Source organism: Salmo salar, chromosome 04, assembly GCF_965601325.2.
Source record: "Salmo salar chromosome 04, fSalSal1, whole genome shotgun sequence".
NCBI lineage: Eukaryota > Metazoa > Chordata > Actinopteri > Salmoniformes > Salmonidae > Salmo > Salmo salar.
Window position 1 is genome coordinate 44,613,482 of NC_138294.1, and position 20,405 is coordinate 44,633,886.

The 20,405-nt window shown below is 44.2% G+C and overlaps 1 protein-coding gene across 2 annotated transcripts; it reads right to left on the reverse strand.

Annotated features, from left to right (window-relative positions):
* Positions 1 to 1,047: 1,047 nt before the first annotated feature.
* Positions 1,048 to 19,001, reverse strand: LOC106602979 (phosphofurin acidic cluster sorting protein 1). Of its 2 annotated transcripts, none has more exons than XM_014196069.3 (23): positions 18,630 to 19,001; positions 12,565 to 12,652; positions 11,267 to 11,356; positions 10,986 to 11,111; positions 10,625 to 10,769; positions 10,186 to 10,277; positions 9,950 to 10,033; positions 9,628 to 9,845; positions 9,432 to 9,525; positions 9,261 to 9,338; positions 8,975 to 9,126; positions 8,697 to 8,832; positions 7,848 to 7,952; positions 7,616 to 7,722; positions 7,345 to 7,499; positions 5,957 to 6,067; positions 5,426 to 5,543; positions 4,798 to 4,840; positions 4,568 to 4,610; positions 4,328 to 4,463; positions 3,930 to 4,168; positions 3,622 to 3,741; positions 1,048 to 2,146 (listed from the first exon to the last, which is right to left on the reverse strand). In XM_014196069.3, the coding sequence occupies exons 1-23, from the start codon at positions 18,824 to 18,826 to the stop codon at positions 2,028 to 2,030; spliced, it is 2,796 nt and encodes a 931-aa protein (XP_014051544.2). In that variant the 5' UTR covers positions 18,827 to 19,001; the 3' UTR covers positions 1,048 to 2,027. The 2 variants fall into 2 exon arrangements, with proteins under 2 accessions (XP_014051544.2, XP_014051543.2); XM_014196068.3 differs by having other exon boundaries at positions 7,324 to 7,499.
* Positions 19,002 to 20,405: the final 1,404 nt, after the last annotated feature.

Consider the following 20,405-nt stretch of genomic DNA (forward strand, 5'->3'; position numbering starts at 1 on the left):
AGGGAAGGCTTTAGGAGAGCTCTTAAATTAAGGTTTAGCATGTGCTAGAACATGACTATTAGGAAGTGGCAAGATATAGAGGGACAATGAAATAAAGCTCTTTTTATTTAACTAGGCAAGTCAGTTAAGAAAACAAATTCTTATCTACAATGGCGGCCTAGGAGCAGTGGATTAACTGCTTTGTTCAGGGGAAGAACGTCAGATTTTTACCTTGTCAGTTCGGGGATTCAATCTAGCAACCTTTCGGTTACTGGCCCAATGCTCTAACCACTAGGCTACCTGCCGCCCCATGCATGTGCATTGGAATTTCCTTGGTTAATGAACACGTTAGTGTCATATGCAATGTATGATTTGGATGTTTGCGAGGATGAGGAGCAGAAAGTTGGAGAGTTTTACAGGTGGATAGTAGAAAGGCATCTCAGACACTCAACTGAATAAAGTGCCCGAGTTCAACTGTCCTCATGTACTGTTTCTGAAATGTTTTTGTTAGTTGCGTTTAGCCTAAGCTTGCCCATCTTCATTTCTCTTTAACAGTTACACCTGACAATACTTAGTGGTACTCTTTGGTACAACAGCTTACAGGCCCCTCAAAAAAGGTTTAAACGGGAGCATTTGGTTCTGAAGATCTCATCCCATCCATGTCCTCCACCCACAATATGACAAGCGGCTACATTTTGTTATAGATACTCTTCAGTTTATTTAATTGACTTTTTTTAAATTCTTTGTATGTTTCCGTCTTTTACGCTTTAATGACAAAACAGAAAAGTCTTTAAGCACATCATTGGGACAAAGGTGTATCTGCAGTGAAAAGTGTGTGTGTATATATAGTACATGTACCATATAAAAATACTTGCTTAACAACCACAAGCTTTGATGCAGACAAGTCTGCAAATATTCTAGATTTCTGTAGTGTTTTATTGTTTATTTCAATGACAACCCATGCTATGCACACATTCAAAAGCATTCGGGGGTTCTCACACACGCGTGCTCACACAAACACACTCGCAAAAGTAACAGTAACTCACAGAAAAATACTAAATGAATGTAGAAAGTAAGGCTTTAGCGAAAACGGGTCCAATTACCACAAAACACTTAAATAAAATAATCAATTGATATTACTTTCACAAAACTGACTTAACTCCGTATTTTTTTTATGCACTTGGAGTAACAACACTGAGGGAAATTATATCAATAATATCAATGACCACTGAAATTTGCTTCACATAACACCGCTTGAAAAAAAATAAGTACGACACAGCCACAAGAACAGCTTGAGTTAACCTTGCCAATCCACTGAAACAAGACAAATATAAAAATGTGCCAAAGCATATGAACGAGGAAATGCATCTCAAAAAAAGGCAAACTAGTTGCTTGAACCCACCTTAGAAAATAGGAACATGGCAAGCATTAAAATCTATGGCCTCAATCCATTAGTGCTGTCAATCCATGTCATCATGTAACAACTCTCCTTAGTCATGTAACAATAATCCTTAATCATTGGCTTTCTGTCCAGTGTCCATTGTAGACCGCTCAGCAAGGTTATTACAGTAAACAAAAACAAATGAAAAAACTATTTCGTAGACTGAAATAAAATAATTAACAAACCCATTTGAAAAACTAAAACTATCTTTGACTCCAAAACGTACTAAAATAAAAATCATCAAATAATGTTCAGTTTTATCTTCTAAACTTTGGACAACAATCAAATGAGTGTTTTCAAGCTTCTCAACGTGGCAGGTAAGTGCTTCCTGGAGTTAGTGAGGTTTCAAATAGGTCTAGCTTGTTAATCACTAACTACCAAGGAAGAAATCTGGTACTTTCTGTCCCTAACATGAAAACTGAAAATAAATATGAAAAGTTTTTATAAAACTCAAACTAAATAAAAACTAGTAAATCAGGTCTGAAAACTAACTGAACTTCAAACAAAAATCAAAAAACGAATAAAAATACACAATATAAAAACACAAAACTATAATAACCTTGGTGCCCAGGAAACTCAGAGTGAGTGACCATGTCTGGCTTGGTTTCTATGTGGCGATCTTGTTGTAGCCAAACAGCCCCACTGGCAGGTACTTCACATGGGTGGGCCACTGGGCAGCCAGCTGGAAGAACTTCACATCAGTCCACTCCACGCCGTCCACAGACACTGAAACATATCCAATAGTTTCATGACTCTACAAACATCTAAAAATAAACAACCATGTTGAATCTGACTGAATCGCATTCAGTCCCACTGGGCACAAACTGGTTGAATCAACATTGTTTCAAATTCATTTGTCAACGTATTGTGACGTGGAATCTACGTGGAAAATACATTGGATTTGAAAAACTGTTGTTTTGAGGGGGAAATTTCAACGCAAAGATTGTCATCCTGGTAAACAATTTAACATAGACAAACCTGGGCAGCACCTCCTACTGGAGAGTTGATCTATCTACAGCTTTAAAATAGTTTGCCTTGATTTAGTCCTATTCTTTATAGGACTAAATCAAATTAAACTTTATTTAAAGTGCATTTAAAATTGTATTTGATTTAGTCCTAAACTTAGATTTTTGGTTGAAATGGAGACGTGAAGCCAACTTATTAATTTGTAGACAAATCATTTTATAACATTTTTGACACGGGTTTTTCTGGATTTTTTTGTTGTTATTCTGTCTCACTGTTCAAATAAACCTACCATTAAAATTATAGACTGATCATTTCTTTATCAGTGGGCAAACGTACAAAATTAGCAGGGGATCAAATACTTTTTTCCACCACTGTAAAGCTAGGGCTTCAAGCTTTAGTTGATTTCAAATTGAGTCTTCAAGTTGTCTACAAATGAACAAGTTGGCTTCATGTCTCCATCTCAACCAAAAATCTAAGTTTAGGACTAAATCAAATAAAATGTTAAATGCACTTGAAATAAAGTTTGATTTGATTTAGTCCTATTCTTAAACTTAGATTTTTGGTTCAGATGGAGACGTGAATTCAACATATTAAATTATTAGACAAACTGGAATTAAAACCAGACTAAATCAATGGCACAATCTCCTTCAAATGTTGATATTTTGTAGTGTCGACAACCAAAACACAATTCAAAAACACTTTAGCAATAGAGTAAAAAAAATAAAAAAATCTTAGAAACTAATGTAACAGTATTTATTCAACCTTAAAAAAATCCATGGCCACATTGAGGTTATTGTAACTATAAATGTGTTCTGTAATCGTAGAAAGCGTGCATGGTCAAGACAGCATGCAAAGGTCGCAGGTCTGTGGAGATCATCATTTCTATTATAAATCTGCACAGCATCTCTTAACAGCATTGGTTACTTGCACTATGTGCTATCAATGCAATCTCAACTGTGATCCAGGTTATTTGGTTGTGCTATTAGACGAAGCACAGCGACAACTCATTAAGTTGAAGAACAAATAAATATCTGACATATTTCCATTTGTGCTTTTAGATTGTTGATAACACATTGATAGTGATAACACAATTTGGGAATTCAACTTCAACTTCTAGCTGTCTTTTTTGGAGTGGGTGAATAAGAAAAAGGTTCAAATCTCATTGATTAACAGCTCAACAAAATATGACCCACATGTCCACGTTGAAATGACGTGGTGTGCCCAGTGGGGCGTACCTTTTAGGCTGGTCTGCTGCTGCTTGGTAGAACAGATGAGTCTGGTGATGCCCTCAACCACCTGGCTTTTAGAGTCTACATCCCTCTCTTTGGGCTTCTTCCCCAGGAATATGGTGGAGACTGTGGATACGGAGGAGATGAGCACGCAGAGGGGGGTTCAAAACCAAAACACTTAACAGCATACTTCTCATTCCAGTTAGTACATTTACTTAGTTATTACATTCTCTACCCCAAATTGGTTGATTGACAAACTGCATGTGCTGGACAGTCCACTATCTCCCCACCCCTAGTCCAGCCGCCCTCCTCACCTTTCTTGTTCTTCTCCTTGGTGACCACGGTCATAGCCATGGTGTTGGCCTGGGGCTGGTTCTCAGTGGCGCCTCCTCCTGGCAGCCTGCTGACCTGCAGGGAGCGGAAGGAACTCTTCAGGGTGTTCTTGGAGCCCTTGTCACACCGCTCCCCATCCTTCTTCCGCTCTGAGCATGTCGCTACCCAATAATCCACCGTCAGCCCAATGGTGTCCACCCCATGGGACATATTAGGGCTCCTGAGAGAGAGAGAGAGAGAGAGAGAGAGAGAGAGAGAGAAAGCGAGCGGTAGAGAGTGTGGTAGACAGTGTACGAAAAACAACTATTGCCCAACAATGTACTCAAAAACGTGTTTAACTGCAGGGATGGGAATTAACTTCTCACTGTGGTAGTCTTACCCCAGACCGCTACTCAGGGAGGGAGACGGAGGTGGGGTGACAGCCTCTCTGGTCATCCCTGTGGGAGATCCATGGGCGGGTGGGGAGGTGGAGGGAACAGCCAAGGTAACACTAACAGCCTCCTCAGAGTCTCCACCTGTAGGCCCAAATCAACACGGTCCTTAACACTGCTCAGGGACAGACTGGAGAGAGAAAGGTAAACATTAACAGACAATAGGTACTCCAGAAATATGAACCCACCTGAACACGCCGGATTTGGTTCAATCAACCCTACTTTCACCACCTGTTTCACACACAGGGATCAGTTAACTAGAATCAGCATTACACTCCAGGGTTGTACTTGGGAATAGTTTGGATATCCCTCGTCTGTCGGTTTACATTGAAGCAATAATTATGATAGAGGCATTATTTGCCAAATTGACTGCCTCAACATTAGTATTGATTAAAACCATCATTACTGATTTACTTACCCCAACAAAGGGAACAAATTTCTGGTAAGAGTCTTCGTCATATCTGGTAAGGTGGAAATAATGAGCGGCCAATAAAATATTTGTCTTCCTAAAACATACCTGATTAACTGTCATATAAACTGAGTGTACAAAACATTAAGAACACATTAAGAGCACCCCTCGCAGAACAGCCTCAATTAGTCAGGGCACGGACTCTACAAGGTGTCAAAAGCGTTCCACAGGGATGCTGGCCCATGTTGACTCCACTGCCGCCCACAGTTGTCAAATTGTCAAGTTGGCTGGATATCCTTTGGGTGGTGGACCATCTTGATACACACAGGAAAATATTGAGTATGAAAAACCCAGCAGCGTTGCAATTCTTGACAAACCGGTGCGCCTGGTACCTACTACCATACCCCGTTCAAAGGCACTTCAATATTTTGTCTTGTCCATTCACCATCTGAATGGCACAAACACACAATCCATTTCGCAAGGCTTAAAAATCCTTCTTCAACCTGTCTCTTCCCCTTCATCTACATGGATCGAAGTGGTTTTAACAAGTGACATCAATAAGGGAATAAGCCTTCTGTCGTGTTCTTAATGTTTTGTACGCGCAGTGTAAATTAGCCACGCAGGCCACTCCACTCACGTCTTGTACTTGCAGGTGAGCATGGCCTCAGCGATAGGCAACTGGTGTGTGACAGAGACACTGCTGATGTACTGGCTGATCCTCCCAGCCACGTCCACGCCATCGGCAGCTGGAGCCGCTGGGAGGGAAGGGGAACAGACAGTAAGCCTGAGTCAATCTGTAGGGAGCGCAAGGCTGACCGGATCTGAACTGACTAACCCCCTAACTAAAGAAGATATGGGGCAGCTTGCAGAGAGAGCGTCTTCTACTCTAATACCACTAATATGCTGATCAAGGCAGATTAAGTTCCCGAAGACACACGCTCGAATGCTTTCAGCTCAGTGGAACTGGTTTGTAAAATAAAGCATATTGTTTAATGAAATGAAATAGTCCTTCAGTCTGTGTTGCCGCTAATAGCACAAACGAATAGCGCTCTCGTAAGTTTAAATGGAACTGTTCGTGCTTAGCGCTCGTGGGAAACGGAGAAGGGTGGGTCGATGTGACGAGAGAGAGAGAGAGAGAGAGAGAGAGAGAAAAAAGTGTGGTGTTTACTAGAGTGAGGGGGCTCCAGGCGACTGAACAGGTCTCTCCAGGCATTGTCCAGGAACACAGAGCTGTAGCGAGGGTCCAGGGAGGCTAGGTGCTTAGCGACGGGGTGACAGCCTGCAGGCAGAGTAGAGGCAGCCACCATGAGTCACACACCCAACCCACTCAGTACTGCAGCTCTGAGCAGAGCGGCCGCACCGTACTGCGCTTCAGCTACATGTGACATAATGACTGGAGCAACTCATTGTCAGGAGGAGGTATCAGAACAGGAGAGTGGGTGTTTTTGTAAACCTTTGTTTATGCTTTAGCTGAAGAGGCTTATATATAAGCATTACATAACCATGTTAGATATGTACCATACTATCCCACTGGGCACAAACCGGTCGAATCAAGGTTGTTTCCACGTAATTAGTCAACGTAATGTGGAATCTACGTTATTTTTGGTTGAGATGGAGACGCGAATACAACGTATCAATTATTAATTTGTAGACAAACTGGAATTAACGGCAGACTAAGTCCGTGGCACAGATGGAACTATCCAAGCAGAAGATGCATCTCCTTCAAATGTTGATATTGGGTTGCGTTGACAACCAAACACAATTCAATAGGACTTTTGTTATCCAGTAAATAGCCTATCTTACAAACGAACGTAACGATCAACCTTAAAGTGAGTAACACGTTCATGGCCTCATTTTGAGATGACTGTAAATATGTCTTCTTATGTAATCATATAACGTGCATGCTCAAGATGGCATGCATATAGGTCGTCGCAGGTCTGTGGAGATCTTCACAATTGCTGTAATAAATCTGCGCAGAATCTCAAACGGCATTGATCACTCGCACCATGTACTTTTAACGTAATCTCAACTGCAAATCGTGGTCATTTGGTTCTGCGTGGTCATTTGGTTCTGCTATTACATGAAGCACCGTGGTAACACATTTATCTCCTGTATAAACAAACAAAATATCTGACATTGTATTCCCATTTGAACTTTGCTGTGCTTTTAAAATGGTTGAAAGCGAAGAGAAGGACCTTTGTGTGACAACTAAACAATCCCCCCAATTTTTTTTTTTAAATAAATAAATAATCGGACATAGTTTTTTTCATTGGAATGTGGTTGTGCTTTTAGACGGTTGAAATCATAGGGATAACACGTTGGAAATGTAACTAACTTTCAGATGTCTTTTTGAGTCGGTGAATATAGGTTGTAATCTCATTGATCATCGTCTCAACCAAATATTACCCAATTATCCACGTTGAAATGACATGGTGTGCCCAGTGGGATACATCTTACAGCAGTCACATTGTATAATACTGATATTTTAGACCCAAGCACTGTGTTAAATGGTATATATATTACTGCTCTCAGGACCTGAAGCGGTCTCTCTCTCACCCAGGGGGACCACCAGGAAGCGGATTAGGCTGAGCCAATCAGATGTTTTGTTGGCCAGCTGAGTGACAAAGAAGTGCAGGATGGCCCCCAGGTAGCTCTGTCCCCCTGCCACCACCACCTTGACCGGCGGCGGTGTGGACGAGTTACAGTTACAGCTGTGGGGAGAGGAGGACAGTTTAGTGGAGCACAATATAAAACAGGCTCATCATCGGTCACCTTAATCACCACACGATACATTGAACCAGCGAGTATTGATTCATTGGCTACTCACAACTTTTGGATGCGCGTGAGGAGGGTGGTGAGGACAGCCTGAATCTCCACCCCACAGCAGGTACACACTAATGGCTGTTTTTGGGCCAGCAGAACCTCGGACACATACTGCACACACGTTTGCCAGAGGCCACAAACATATAGACACAGATGAACACACATACGCAAGTAAATATGTCCACAGGGGAGTGGAGGAGTGAGATAATGGAGGTGAAGATAGAAGTGAAGAATACCTGTCCCTGCCAATCACTGGTGTTGACCAGGACCAGGCTGTCTGGGAGGGTAGTGTCTGAGGAGAAGATCTGATTCAGCTGGTCATACACAGCCTTCCTGGGCACCTGCCAAAACACACACACACACACACACACACACACACACACACACACACACACACACACACACACACACACACACACACACACACACACACACACACACACACACGTCAGACACAAAGTCAAATACATTGTCAAAAACTGGGCGCACACACACACACACACACACACACACACATGCTGCAATGAAATCGATCAACACAACAGGACAGTGCTGTGCCTGTATGCAGCTGTAGCGAGAAGTCAATTGCGGGTCTCAACTTACTGCTGAGAGTAAGAATATCAGAACACACAAGGTGAAACGTCAATATTTGGTAGTAGTTGGTAGTAGTTTTCCTCTTGTGATGTCAGTCACTGACAGTCACTCAACTAGCCCATGTCAGCTCACATTTTACAGATTGCTAGGTAAGTTAGTCTAGCCAGCTATATAAATGTTATAATATGTCATGGCTGAATTACTGACCGGGCACATCAAGGATCGAGGCCAGTAGCCATGATCCCCTGAGGGCCCCCCCATTGATTTTGTTAGTCAGTCTCACTCAGAGATCATATGAACCTGTCAAGTAACTGCAAAATGTGTAGAATTGCAACATTTTCTCTTCGACCCCAAAGCTACATTTTTATTCACTTTAAAGCTACACATTTGCAACAGGATCACCACCCCTCTGGATCACCCTCTGCAAACAAATCCTCAGCTCCATGGCGAGTGTGGGTACGGACTAGCTCTGGTTAGGGTGAGGGGGTCACCTGTGGGGTGTGGCTGAGCTCCGGTGACCTTTCACTGTCAGAGCTGTTGGTGCGTTCGCTTAGTGGCTTGGACAGCGCTCGCCTCTCCTTCATTGGTGTCCCACGTCTCTGCCTGGGTGTGTGCCCGCCATCCAACCTGGAAAACACACACACACACACACCTACTCACTGACAGTCAGTACCCACACAGAAAATATGACTACGGCAGAAAGTGAAGGAGCGCATATGTAGCACTGGAAGGTTTTGTGTGTGTGTGTGTGTGTGTGTGTTAGACTGACCTGGGGGAGGGCATGGTGGTGTAGGGCATGCTGGTGTGGCTCTCACTCTTGCTGCTCCTCAGTTCTCTCATTGGGGTCCTGGGTAGCTGCTCTGGGACAGAGACAGTGATGCAGGGGGTAGTGTCCAGAAACATCTCTGGATCAGTCAGCTCCTAAACACACCGACAGACAGAAACACATCCTAACACCGCATAGGCCTCAAAACACTGAAATACAGAGGCCACCAATGAGAGAGGGGAAAACAAGAGAGGGAGGGAGGGAGGAGGGGGAGGTTAGAGGGTCTCACCAGGGTGTCTGTCTCAGAGTCGTCCAAGTTGCGGGAGCGAGCGCGTTTCATCTTGCCTGACGGGGGCTGCTCTCCTTGCTGAAAGTCAGACAGCAGGAAAACAGTGGTAAAAGGGAGTGCAAGGGGACATCTGGACTTAGAAGGCCAGCCAGCCCCATGTACTGTACTCACTGGGCTCAGGGTGTCTCTGGGCAGACTGCACCTGCTGTTCAGACTGCCAAACTCGGTCTGCGAGCTGGACTGGGACATGCCCTCAAAGAAGGGCCTGAACGTTCAGAGAGAAAAGAGATAGCCAGAGTTCTGTTAGGTGGATGTTTGTCAGAACATACATTTCCGTTACCTACAGATAAGTCCGACTTCTCATGACCTGAGTTTGGGTTTGGGTGTGCTGAGGACGCTGTCCGTCTCCTCCATCTCTGGCCCGCTGTCATTGGGGTTGTACATCTCCAGACTGTCATAGAGCTCATCCAGGTCCTCCTCCACATCACGGATGTGCTCCTGGGACACGTGCTCCAGGCCAAAGTCCACCTCATCAGACACCTTAAACCTCTTCAACAAGGCCACAAACTTCTGCTTGATGTTGGGCTGCCGGGTTAAAGGAACACGTAGATATCAAACAGGTTGACTAGAACAGCAGCAGGTAGTCCCAACGCCACAGAGACAGACAGACGAATAGACTGGATGCTTACATGAGCTCTGGTGATGGAGGCTGCAGAGGTGAGTTTGTGCCTGTGCTTCTTCTTCCTCATGTCATCCTCTTCGTCAAACAGATACTGAAAAAAAGGAGGGAGGATCAATTTTGTGCTCAAACCGGACAAACCCTCCATCCACTCTACTGTACGCCGGCTCCAATGCTTGTATTGAAGCAGTGTGGTATCTTTCTGAGCGTCGCTCGCTCCCTCCCCCCCCCCCCCCCCCCCCCTACCTGGCTGTGAGCAGGGTCATCACTCCCGTCCTGCTCTGATGAATAGCTCTCCTCGTCTTCCTCCGAGTAGTTGTCAATGTCAGGGGAGCGGTCTGTCAGTTACAGGGAGCCAGATATGAGATGTGTTATGTATGGGTGTGGGGGGGGGGGAGTCCAGTATGATGTAAAAACTATTTAAACCTTGTGCCATATGGACAAGGCAGTGGCTGACTCTCTCAAAAGACGAACATGGATGATTGTATTTGCCGACCATGGTGTGGCACATACATATTGAACTGTTCAATACACTGGCATTCTGGATACTTAGACAATCCCATATAAGCACATGGCTGAATATAAAGAAAAAAATAATACAAAAATTCTAACTTTCTGATTCCTTGTTCATGGCCTTATCTCCCTCGAGCCTGTCCCCTTGTCTTTCACTCTGTGTCTCCCTTACCAGACATCTTGGCCTTGGACATCTCGTGGTCAATGGGCTGGCTGGAGAGCGAGTAGACCCTCATCTCAGCCACAGGCACAGCCGTGTCCTTCACCGTGGTGTGGAGACCCAACACACGGGCTCCCTCACTGGGGTGCTGCATCACCTGGGGAGGAGAGAGGAAGGGGGGTCAGGGAGAGAAAGAGAGATTGGGGGGGTGACAATTGCAAGAGAGAGAGAGAGAGAGAGAGAGAGAGAGAGAAAGGGCAGGAGACGAAAGAGTGACAGGAGTACAGATGCTGGATGGCGTGTTGTACAAACAAAAGCCTGAATGATCGTAATCATGGCAGTTAACAGCTGTGCTGAGGTGTTGCCCTCTTACCTCTGCCATGTTGATAAGGCCCAGTGCCAGTGTCTTATAGCCCAGGATGGTGCGGTTCTTGTACCTCTTCCTCCTCTGCAGCATGATCTGCAGTCTGTTGGCATCTCGCTTCAGAAAATGTGGATACTGGAGGAAGTAAAGATGAGAGATGGCGAGGTTGACAGAATCAGACATGCACTGAAAATAGAATCTCTGGGACTTTTTTTTTAAGTCTCTGACTCTCGTCCACAATTCATTTGCATACACATAACTGTCTGTGCAAACACCCCATGGTAACTCACTTGCAAGGAGAACGTTAGCTGAAGATCGGTCTCGGTAAGTCCAGGCGATGACAACAGGATTTCATTTGACCGCAAAATGCGCTTTGATCCCTAAGAAGATATTCCAAACACGTTACAATACATCTCCTGCATATATTATCCATGGATTAAAGATAAAAAAGGTTCTCATAAGTCACTGGTGTATTTAAGCAATAAGGCACAAAGGGGTGTGGTATATGGCCAATATTCCACAGCTAAGGGCTGTTCTTATGCACAACACAACGCGTTATTGTGAAATAAACAAGAAATGAGAATAAAAAACAGAAAACTTGAGCGTGCATAACTATTCACCCCCCCAAAGTCAATACTTTGTAGAGCCACCTTTTGCAACAATTACAGCTGCAAGTCTCTTGGGGTATGTCTCTATAAGCTTGGCACATCTAGACACTGGGATTTTTACCCATTATTCAAGGCAAAACTGCTCCAGCTCCTTCAAGTTGGATGGGTTCCGCTGGTGTACAGTATTCTTTAAGTCATACCACAGATTCTCAATTGGATTGAGGTCTGGGCATTGACTAGGCCATTCCAAGACATTTAAATATTTCCCCTTAAACCACTCAAGTGTTGCTTTAGCAGTGTGCTTAGGGTCATTGTCCTGCTGGAAGGTGAACCTCCGTCCCAGCCTCAAATCTCTGGAAGTCTGAAAGAGGTTTCCCCTCAAGAATTTCCCTGTATTTAGCGCCATCCATCATTCCTTCAATTCTGACCAGTTTCCCAGTCCCTACACAACTTTGTCCCTGGCCTATTTGGAGAGCTCTTTGGTCTTCATGGTGCCACTTGCTTGGGGGTGCCGCTTGCTTGGGGGTGCCGCTTGCTTGGGGGTGCCGCTTGCTTGGGGGTGCTACAGACTCTGGGGCCTTTCAGAATAGGTGTAGATAATGAGATCATGTGACAGATCATGTGACACTTAAATAAAGTCCACCTGTGTGCAATCTAACTAATTATGTGACTTCTGAAGGTAATTGGTTGCACCAGATCTGATTTAGGGGCTTCACAGCAAACGGGGTGAATACATATGCATGCACCATTTTCCTTCTTTTTTTTTTTTGAATTCTTTTAAACAAGTTATTTTTTTCATTTTACTTCACCAATTTGGACTATTTTGTGTATGTCCACTACATGAAATCCAAATAAAAATCAATTTAAATTACAGGTTGTAATGCAAAATAGGAAAAACGCCAAAGGGGATGAATACTTTTGCAAGGCACTGTCTGTGCACTTTGTCGAAGGGACGGCGGTGTGTGTGTGAAGAGCGTCACCTGGAGTTTGACTGCGATGACAACAGAGGTTAGGTCTCTGTCCAGCTCCTGAAGCATCACCAGCTTCTTCAGAGTAACTGTGAAGAGCCTGGGTTTAAGGAGAGAAAATGGGATATTCATATTTCTCTGTTTAGTCTGTGAATTCAGTGAATAGATACCAACAACATGAGAAAGTGTCAGTCTAGTCCTTGACAATGACAAAGCTTTTAAAAATGTTGGCTGAGAGTGGTAAGAGTATCACCCTAGATTTGTAATGCAAATTGTAAGCGGGAATCGTTCGGTGAGGTTTGTGTCCAACAAAAGCACTTTAGGAATATTAGGCTCCAGACATAAATCACAGATCAATGTATTCCTACGGGACGTTCGTGGTTCGAAGTACTTTATTTTTGGACAAAGCAGAGACAGATTGGCTGGCTGGGATTTATCTGCGTAGATGAGAGCTAGTCAGACAGAACAAAACACTCAAGGAGAAACTAAAAGATTGTCATCCTCTCAAGGTAGAAGCCACTATGGGCTCCAAAAGACACAACTAGGTCTACAGTCTCATCGTTGATTCTTAGCCAGACAAACTGCAGCATTGCATCTTGAATAACCTTTAATTCCATTTGGGTCCTAGGTGCAGCACTCTGCCTCACGTCACAAAGATTGGGTAATAGGAGAGGGAATCGTATCTGCTGTTCTTCCCTAATTAAATGTCAAATTCACTACAAACCTTGGCCTCTCCACTCACTTCACCATTAGAGAGAGACACACTGGAGAGAGCTACCAGAGAACATCTGATTGGGTTAGGAGATTTATGGTTAATAATTGATATATTCACTAAAAGCCAAATGCCAAACAGATATGGCACTATAGGCTAAATAGAAATTCACTACATTACCAAAAGTATGTCGACACCTGCTCGTCGAACATCTCATTCCAAAATCATGGGCATTATTACGGAGTTGGTCCCCCCCTTTGCTGTTATAACAGCCTCCACTCACCTAGGAAGGCTTTCCACTAGATGTTGGAACATTGCTGCAGGGACTTGCTTCCATTCAGCCACAAGAGCTTTAGTGAGGTCGGGCACTGATGTTGGGCGATTAGGCGTGGTTCGCAGTCGGCGTTGCAACTCATCCCAAAGGTGTTCGATGAGGTCAGGGCTCTGTGCCTGCCAGTTAGGTTCGTCCACACTGATCTTGACAAACCATTTCTGTGGACCTCGCTTTGAGCACGGGGGCATTGTCATGCTGAAACTGGAAAGGGCCTTCCCCAAACTATTGCCACAATGTTGGATGCACAGTATCGTCTAGAATGTCATTGTATGCTGTAGCGATAAGATTTCCCTTCACTGGAACTAAGGGGCCTAGCCCGAACCATGAAAAACAGCCCCAGATCATTATTCCTCCTCCACCAAACTTTACAGTTGACACTATGCATTGGGGCAGGTAGCGTTCTCCTGGCATCCGCCAAACACCGATTTGTCTGTGAAGCATGATTCATCACTCCAGATACAGCGTTTCCACTGCACCAGAGTCCATACCCAACTTTACACCACTCCAGCCGACGCTTGGCATTGAGCATGGTGATCTTAGGCTTGTGTGCGGCTGCTCGGACATGGAAACCCATTTCATGAAGCTCCCGACGAACAGTTCTCGTGCTGACGTTGCTTCCAGAGGCAGTTTGGAACTCGGCAGTGAGTGTTGCAACCGAGGACAGATGATTGTACCGCGCTACGCACTTCAGCGATCCCATTCTGTGAGCATGTGTAGCCTACCACTTCGCGGCTGAGCTGTTGTTGCCCCTAGACATTTCCACTTCACAATAACAGCACTTACAGTTGAGCGGGCAGCTCTAGCAGGGCAAAAATGTTACAAACTGACTTGTCGGAAAGGTGGCATCCTATGACGGTGCCACGTTGAAAGTCAGGCCATTCTACTGCCAATGTTTGTCTATGGAGATTGCATGGATGTGTGCTCGATTTTATACACCTGTCAGCAATGGGTGTGGCTGAAATAGCTGAATCCACTCATTTGAAGGGGTGTACACTATACAGTGCATTCGGAAAGTATTCAGACCCCTTGAGTTTTTCCACATTTTGTTACGTTACAGCCTTATTCTAAAATGGATTGAATAATTTTTTGTCCTTCATCAATCTACACACAATACCCCATAATGAGAAAGCAAAAACAGGTTTTTGGAAATGTATTAAAAATAAAAAACATAAATACCTTATTTACATAAATATGAGACTCGAAATTGAGCTCAGGTGCATCCTGTTTCCATTGATCATCCTTGAGATGTTTCTACAACTTGATTGGAGTCTACCTGTGGTCAATCAAATTGATTGGACATGATTTGGAAAGGCACACACCTGTATATATATGGTCCCACAGTTTACAGTGCATGTCAGAGCAAAAACCAAGCCATGAGTACAAAGGAATTATCTGTAGAGCTCCAACACAGGATTGTGTCGAGGCACAGATCTGGGGAAGGGTACCAAAACATTTCTGCAGCATTGAAGGTCCCCAAGAACAAAGTGGCCTGCATCATTTTTAAATGGAAGACGTTTGGAACCACCAAGACTCTTTCTAGAGCTGGTTGCCTGGCCAAACTGAGCAATCTAGGGAGAAGGGCCTTGGTCAGGGAGGTGAGCAAGAACCCGATGGTCACTCTGACAGAGCTCCAGATTTCCTCTGTGGAGATGGGAGAACCTTCCAGAAGGACAATCTCTGCAGCACTCCACCAATCAGGCCTTTATGGTAGAGTGGCCAGACGGAAGCCACTCCTCAGTAAAAGGCACAAGACAGCCCGCTTGGAGTTTGCCAAAAGGTACCTAAAGACTCTCAGACAATGAGAAACAATATTCTCTGGTCTGATGAAACCAAGATAGAACTCTTTGGCCTGAATGCCAAGTGTCACATATGGAGGAAACCTGGCACCATCCCTAAGATGAAGCATGGTGGTGGCAGCATCATGCCGTGGGGATGTTTTTCAGCGGCAGGACCGGGAGTCTAGTCTGGATCGAGGGAAAGATGAACGGAGCAAAGTACAGAGAGATCCTTGATGAAAACCTCCTCCAGAGCCCTCAGGACTGGGGGAAAATGTTTGCCTTCCAACAGGACAACGACCCTTATCACACAACCAAGACAACGCAGGAGTGGCTTCGGGACAAGTCTCTGAATGTCCTTGAGTAGCCCAGCCAGAGCCCAGACTTGAACCCGATCGAACATCTCTGGAGAGACCTGAAAAATGCTGTGCACCAACGCTCCCCATCTAACCTGACAGAGCTTGAGAGGATCTGCAGAGAAGAATGGGAGAAACTCCCCAAATACAGTTGTGCCAAGCTTGTAGCGTCATTCTCAAGAAGACTCAGGGCTGTAATTGCTGCCAAAGGTGCTTCAACAAAGTACTGAATAACAGGTCTGAATACCTATGTAAATGTTATATTTCAGTAAAAAAAAAGTTTTATACATTTGCAAAAATGTCTAAAAACCTGTTTTTGCTTTTTCTTTATGGGGTATTGTGTGTAGATTGATGAGGGAAAAAAACGATTGAATCAATTTTGGAATAAGGCAGTAATGAAACAAAATGTGGAAAAAGTCAACGGGTCTGAATAGTTTCCGAATGCACTGCATATAAACAGTTAGTCAGAAGTTTACATACACCTTAGACCAATACATTTAAACTCAGTTTTTCACAATTCCTGACATTTAATCTGAGTAAAAATTCCCTGTCTTAGGTCAGTTAGGATCACCACTTTATTTTAAGAATGTGAAATGTCAGAATAATAGTAGGGAATGTTCTATTTCTTTCATCACATTCCCAGTGGGTCAGAAGTTTACATACACTCAATTAGTAGTTGGTAGCATTGCCTTTAAATTGTTTAACTTGGGACAAGCATTTTGTGTAGCCTTTCACAAGCTTCCCACAATAAGTTGATTGAATTTTGGCCCATTCCTCCTGACAGAGCTGGTGTAACTGAGTCAGGTTTGTAGGCCTCCTTGCTCGCACACGCTTTTTCAGTTCTGCCCACAAATGTTCGATAGGATTGAGGTCATGGCTTTGTGGTGGCCACTCCAATACCTTGACTTTGTTGTCCTTAAGCCATTTTGCCAGCACTTTGGAAGCATGCTTGGGGTCATTGTCCATTTGGAAGACCCATTTGCGACCAAGCTTTAACTTCCTGACTGATGTCTTGAGATGTTGCTTCAATATTTCCACATTATTTTCCTTCTACATGATGCCATCTATTTTGTATTTTTTGCACCAGTCCCTCCTGCAGCAAAGCACCCCCACAACATGATGCTGCCACCCCCGTGCTTCATGGTTGGAATGGTGTTCTTCGGCTTGCAAGCGTCCCCATTTTCCCTCCAAACATAACGATGGTAACAAACAGTTCCATTTTTGTTTCATCAGACCAGAGGACATTTCTCCAAAAAGTACGATCTTTGTCCCCATGTGCAGTTGCAAACCGTAGTCTGGCTTTTTTAATGGCGGTTTTGGAGCAGTGGCTTCTTCCTTGCTGAGCGGCCTTTCAGGTAATGTCGATATAGAACTCGTTTTACTGTGGATATAGATACTTTTGTACCTGTTTCCTCCAGCATCTTCACAAGGTCCTTTGCTGTTGTTCTGGGATTGATTTGCACTTTTCGCACCAAAGTACATTCATCTCTAGGACACAGAACGCGTCTCCTTCCTGAGCGGTATGACGGCTGCGTGGTCCCATGGTGTTTATACTTGCGTACTATTGTTTGTAAAGATAAAAGTAGTACCTTCAGGTGTTTGGAAATTGCTCCAAAGGATGAACCAGACTTGTGGAGGTCTACAATTTTTTTCCCCTGAGGTCTTGGCTGATTTGATTTTTTATTTTCCCATGATGTCAAGCAAAAAGGCACTGAGTTTGAAGGTAGGCCTTGAAATACATCCAATTGACATCCAAGGTACACCTTGGATTCTTTTGTCAACATACTATTTTCAGAGCTCACCATACAGTGTGTGGACCACTTTAAGAGGAACAAATCACTTTCAACCAAGTCTTCTTCAAATCCACCCACGTCCTCTCTCCATTTTCCCTGCCAGAGAGAGCACCCCCGCAAGCAGCCTTTACCTTATTCAGGGGTCCTTCTAGAATCCACACGCAACCCCACTCCCGCCCCCTCTTATCTATTGCTAGCCTACACCGAACACCTAACAATTCAGAGTTAGACAAAAAGCAGTATCAGAAACATTTTTGAATATTGTTCAAATTTAACATTGTTAGTAATAATGGAGGAGTATTCCCTGATTAGCAACGGTCCGTAGGCGTATGTATATCGGCATAAAAGTGTTAGCCAATCTCTTGCATCTAAGTGTACACTGTGCTGGACTATTATTTATTCTGACATCATGTTGTTTTCCTGTGGGGTTTAGGAGCAGCTGTCTATGGCACCCTGTCTATGTCCCCAACTGCTCAGGGATATGTTGATTTGGAGGCGTTACATCCTGGTCAGTCATGATCTTGCACTTCATGATGCTCTTTCTTCATAACCATGGTCCTTCAAATATAGTTTTTCATTGTAGAGTTGAATGAGCTCTTCCTTTTAAAATGGGAATCTTATTGTTTGAACTGCATATTGCCCCTTTAAAAGACACTCCCTAACCTTCACTACCATCAGCAATAATCTATCACTGCAGGCTAAATGCATCTACGTGAATAGCACACTGTAACTTAATAACTGACAATTCATTTACAGTTGCCTGACCTGACCTGACCTGATGGTCAAAACAAAAACTGCTGTCATATTTACAGTAACTTGCAGCAGTGCGAAATGTGTATTATTCAAAGGCAAATACAGAAGTATGCTATTTACTTCAACTTTAATCATATTAAATGTTATTTTCATTAACTCATACATTTGTAAAAACTTGTATTCAACCCGCCTACATAACTTCTCTTGAGGGAAAAACATTTGACTTCCACCCACTGATATCAATATCATTCCTAAGCCTACATCCAACCACAGAATCCGATAACCTATACGTGATCTGATCCATACTGGAAACCTCAACTGTCAGAACCAGCCATGGTGTTTAGGCGGCCATACCTGGGCACACAGCTTGGAGATGAGCGATCAATTTCCCAGGTCGCATACAGGTTCATTTGAACCGGACGGTTCGGGACGATCGTGACGGTCTTGTACGGCTGCATATGTGGAGATGGTGTGCCCCCAGTCCGTGGGAAACCCCCTCTCTCCGACATACTGGAGGTGTTTTGGATGTGGAAGAAAATACCTTCTGTCATTCAGCTTCCTGACTTGTGCATACAGATATTTTCATCATACCCCGAAGCTTCAAATTGCGCTTTCATATCCACATAATTCCATGCCTTCTTGCTGGCATTTCACGCTTTTCTGTTCTGCAGTCCACAATTGATGTGATATGCTCACAAGTGCGATGTTTTTATTAGCAGGAAGCGGAACTTGCCCTCCAGGGAGCACAAGAGAATAGCTACGCCTCTCGTTAAAGACGCACTCTTTACTAGTACAATCTCTCAACAATAATAATGTGAGAGTCAGAGCGTCACAGCAGGTGCATACGGTATGTTGTGTGCGTGCTCTCTCCCTCTCGCTCTCTGTCCCACCCACACACAGTGATAGAGTGCTATTATTGTAACGCGAGCCTCTCAGAGCTGCCATCCCCACTATAGGGAGGAGGCATGGTACCAGCAGAGTGGTCCCTTGGAGCATCTGGGTATCCGACTCAATATTACACTGAACAAAAAATACAAAGGCAACATGCAACAATTTCAAAGGTTTTACTGAGTTACAGTTCATATAAGGAAATAAGTCGATTGAAATACATTCATTAGGCCCTAATCTATGGGTTTGACATGACTGGGAATACAGATATGCATCTGTTGGTCACAGATACCTTAAAAGAAAAGGTAGAGGCGAGGATCAGAAAACCAGTCAATATCTGGTGTGACCACCATCGGCCTCATGCAGCGCGACACATCTCCTTTGTACAGAGTTGATCAGGCTGTTGATTGTGGCCTGTGGAATGTTGTCCCACTCCTCTTCAATGGTTGTGCGAAGTTGCTGGATATTGGTGGAAACTGGAACACGTTGTCATACGTGTCGATCCAGAGCATCCCAAACATGCTCAATGGGTGACATGTCTGGTAAGTATGCAGGCCATGAAAGAACTGGGACATTTTCAGCTTCCAGGAATTGTGTACAGATCCTTGCGACATGAGGCCGTGCATTATCATGCTGAAACATGGGGTGATGGCGGCAGACAAATGGCACCACAGTGGGCCTCAGGATCTCGTCATGGTATCTCTGTGCATTTAAATTGCCGTTGATCAAATGCAATTGTGTTCATTGTCCGTAGCTTATGCCTGCCCATACCATAACCGAACCGCCACCATGGGGCACTCTGTACATAACAGCAAACCGCTCGCCCTTTCGACGCCATACACGTGGTCTGCGGTTGTGAGGCCGGTTGGACTGGGGAGCCAGGCCCAACCAAGTTTTCCCCACAAAAGGGCTTTATTACAGACAGAAACACTCCTCAGTTTCATCAGCTGTCCGGGTGGCTGGTCTCAGATGATCCCGCAGGTGAAGAAGCCAGATGTGGAGGTCCTGGGCTGGCGTGGTGACACCTGGTCTGTGAGGCCGGTTGGACGTACCAACTTCTCTCAAACGACGTTGGAGGCAGCTTATGGTAGAGAAATTAACATTCAATTCTCTGGCAACAGCTCTGGTGGACATTCCTGCAGTCAGCATGCTAATTGCACGCTCCCTCAAAACTTGAGACAACTGTGGCATTGTGTTGTGTGACAAAACTGCACATTTTAGAGTGGCCTTTTATTGTCCCCA

Coding starts and splice junctions, on each gene's coding strand:
- LOC106602979 (XM_014196068.3), bottom strand. CDS start 18,826: ATGACAGAAGGTATTTTCTTCCACATCCAAAACACCTCCAGTATGTCG. Junction 10,034..10,185: donor ATGACCCTGCTCACAGCCAG/GTAGGGGGGGGG, acceptor CCTTTTTTTCAG/TATCTGTTTGACGAAGAGGA. Junction 4,841..5,425: donor CTCACCTGCAAGTACAAGAC/GTGAGTGGAGTG, acceptor CCACCTTACCAG/ATATGACGAAGACTCTTACC.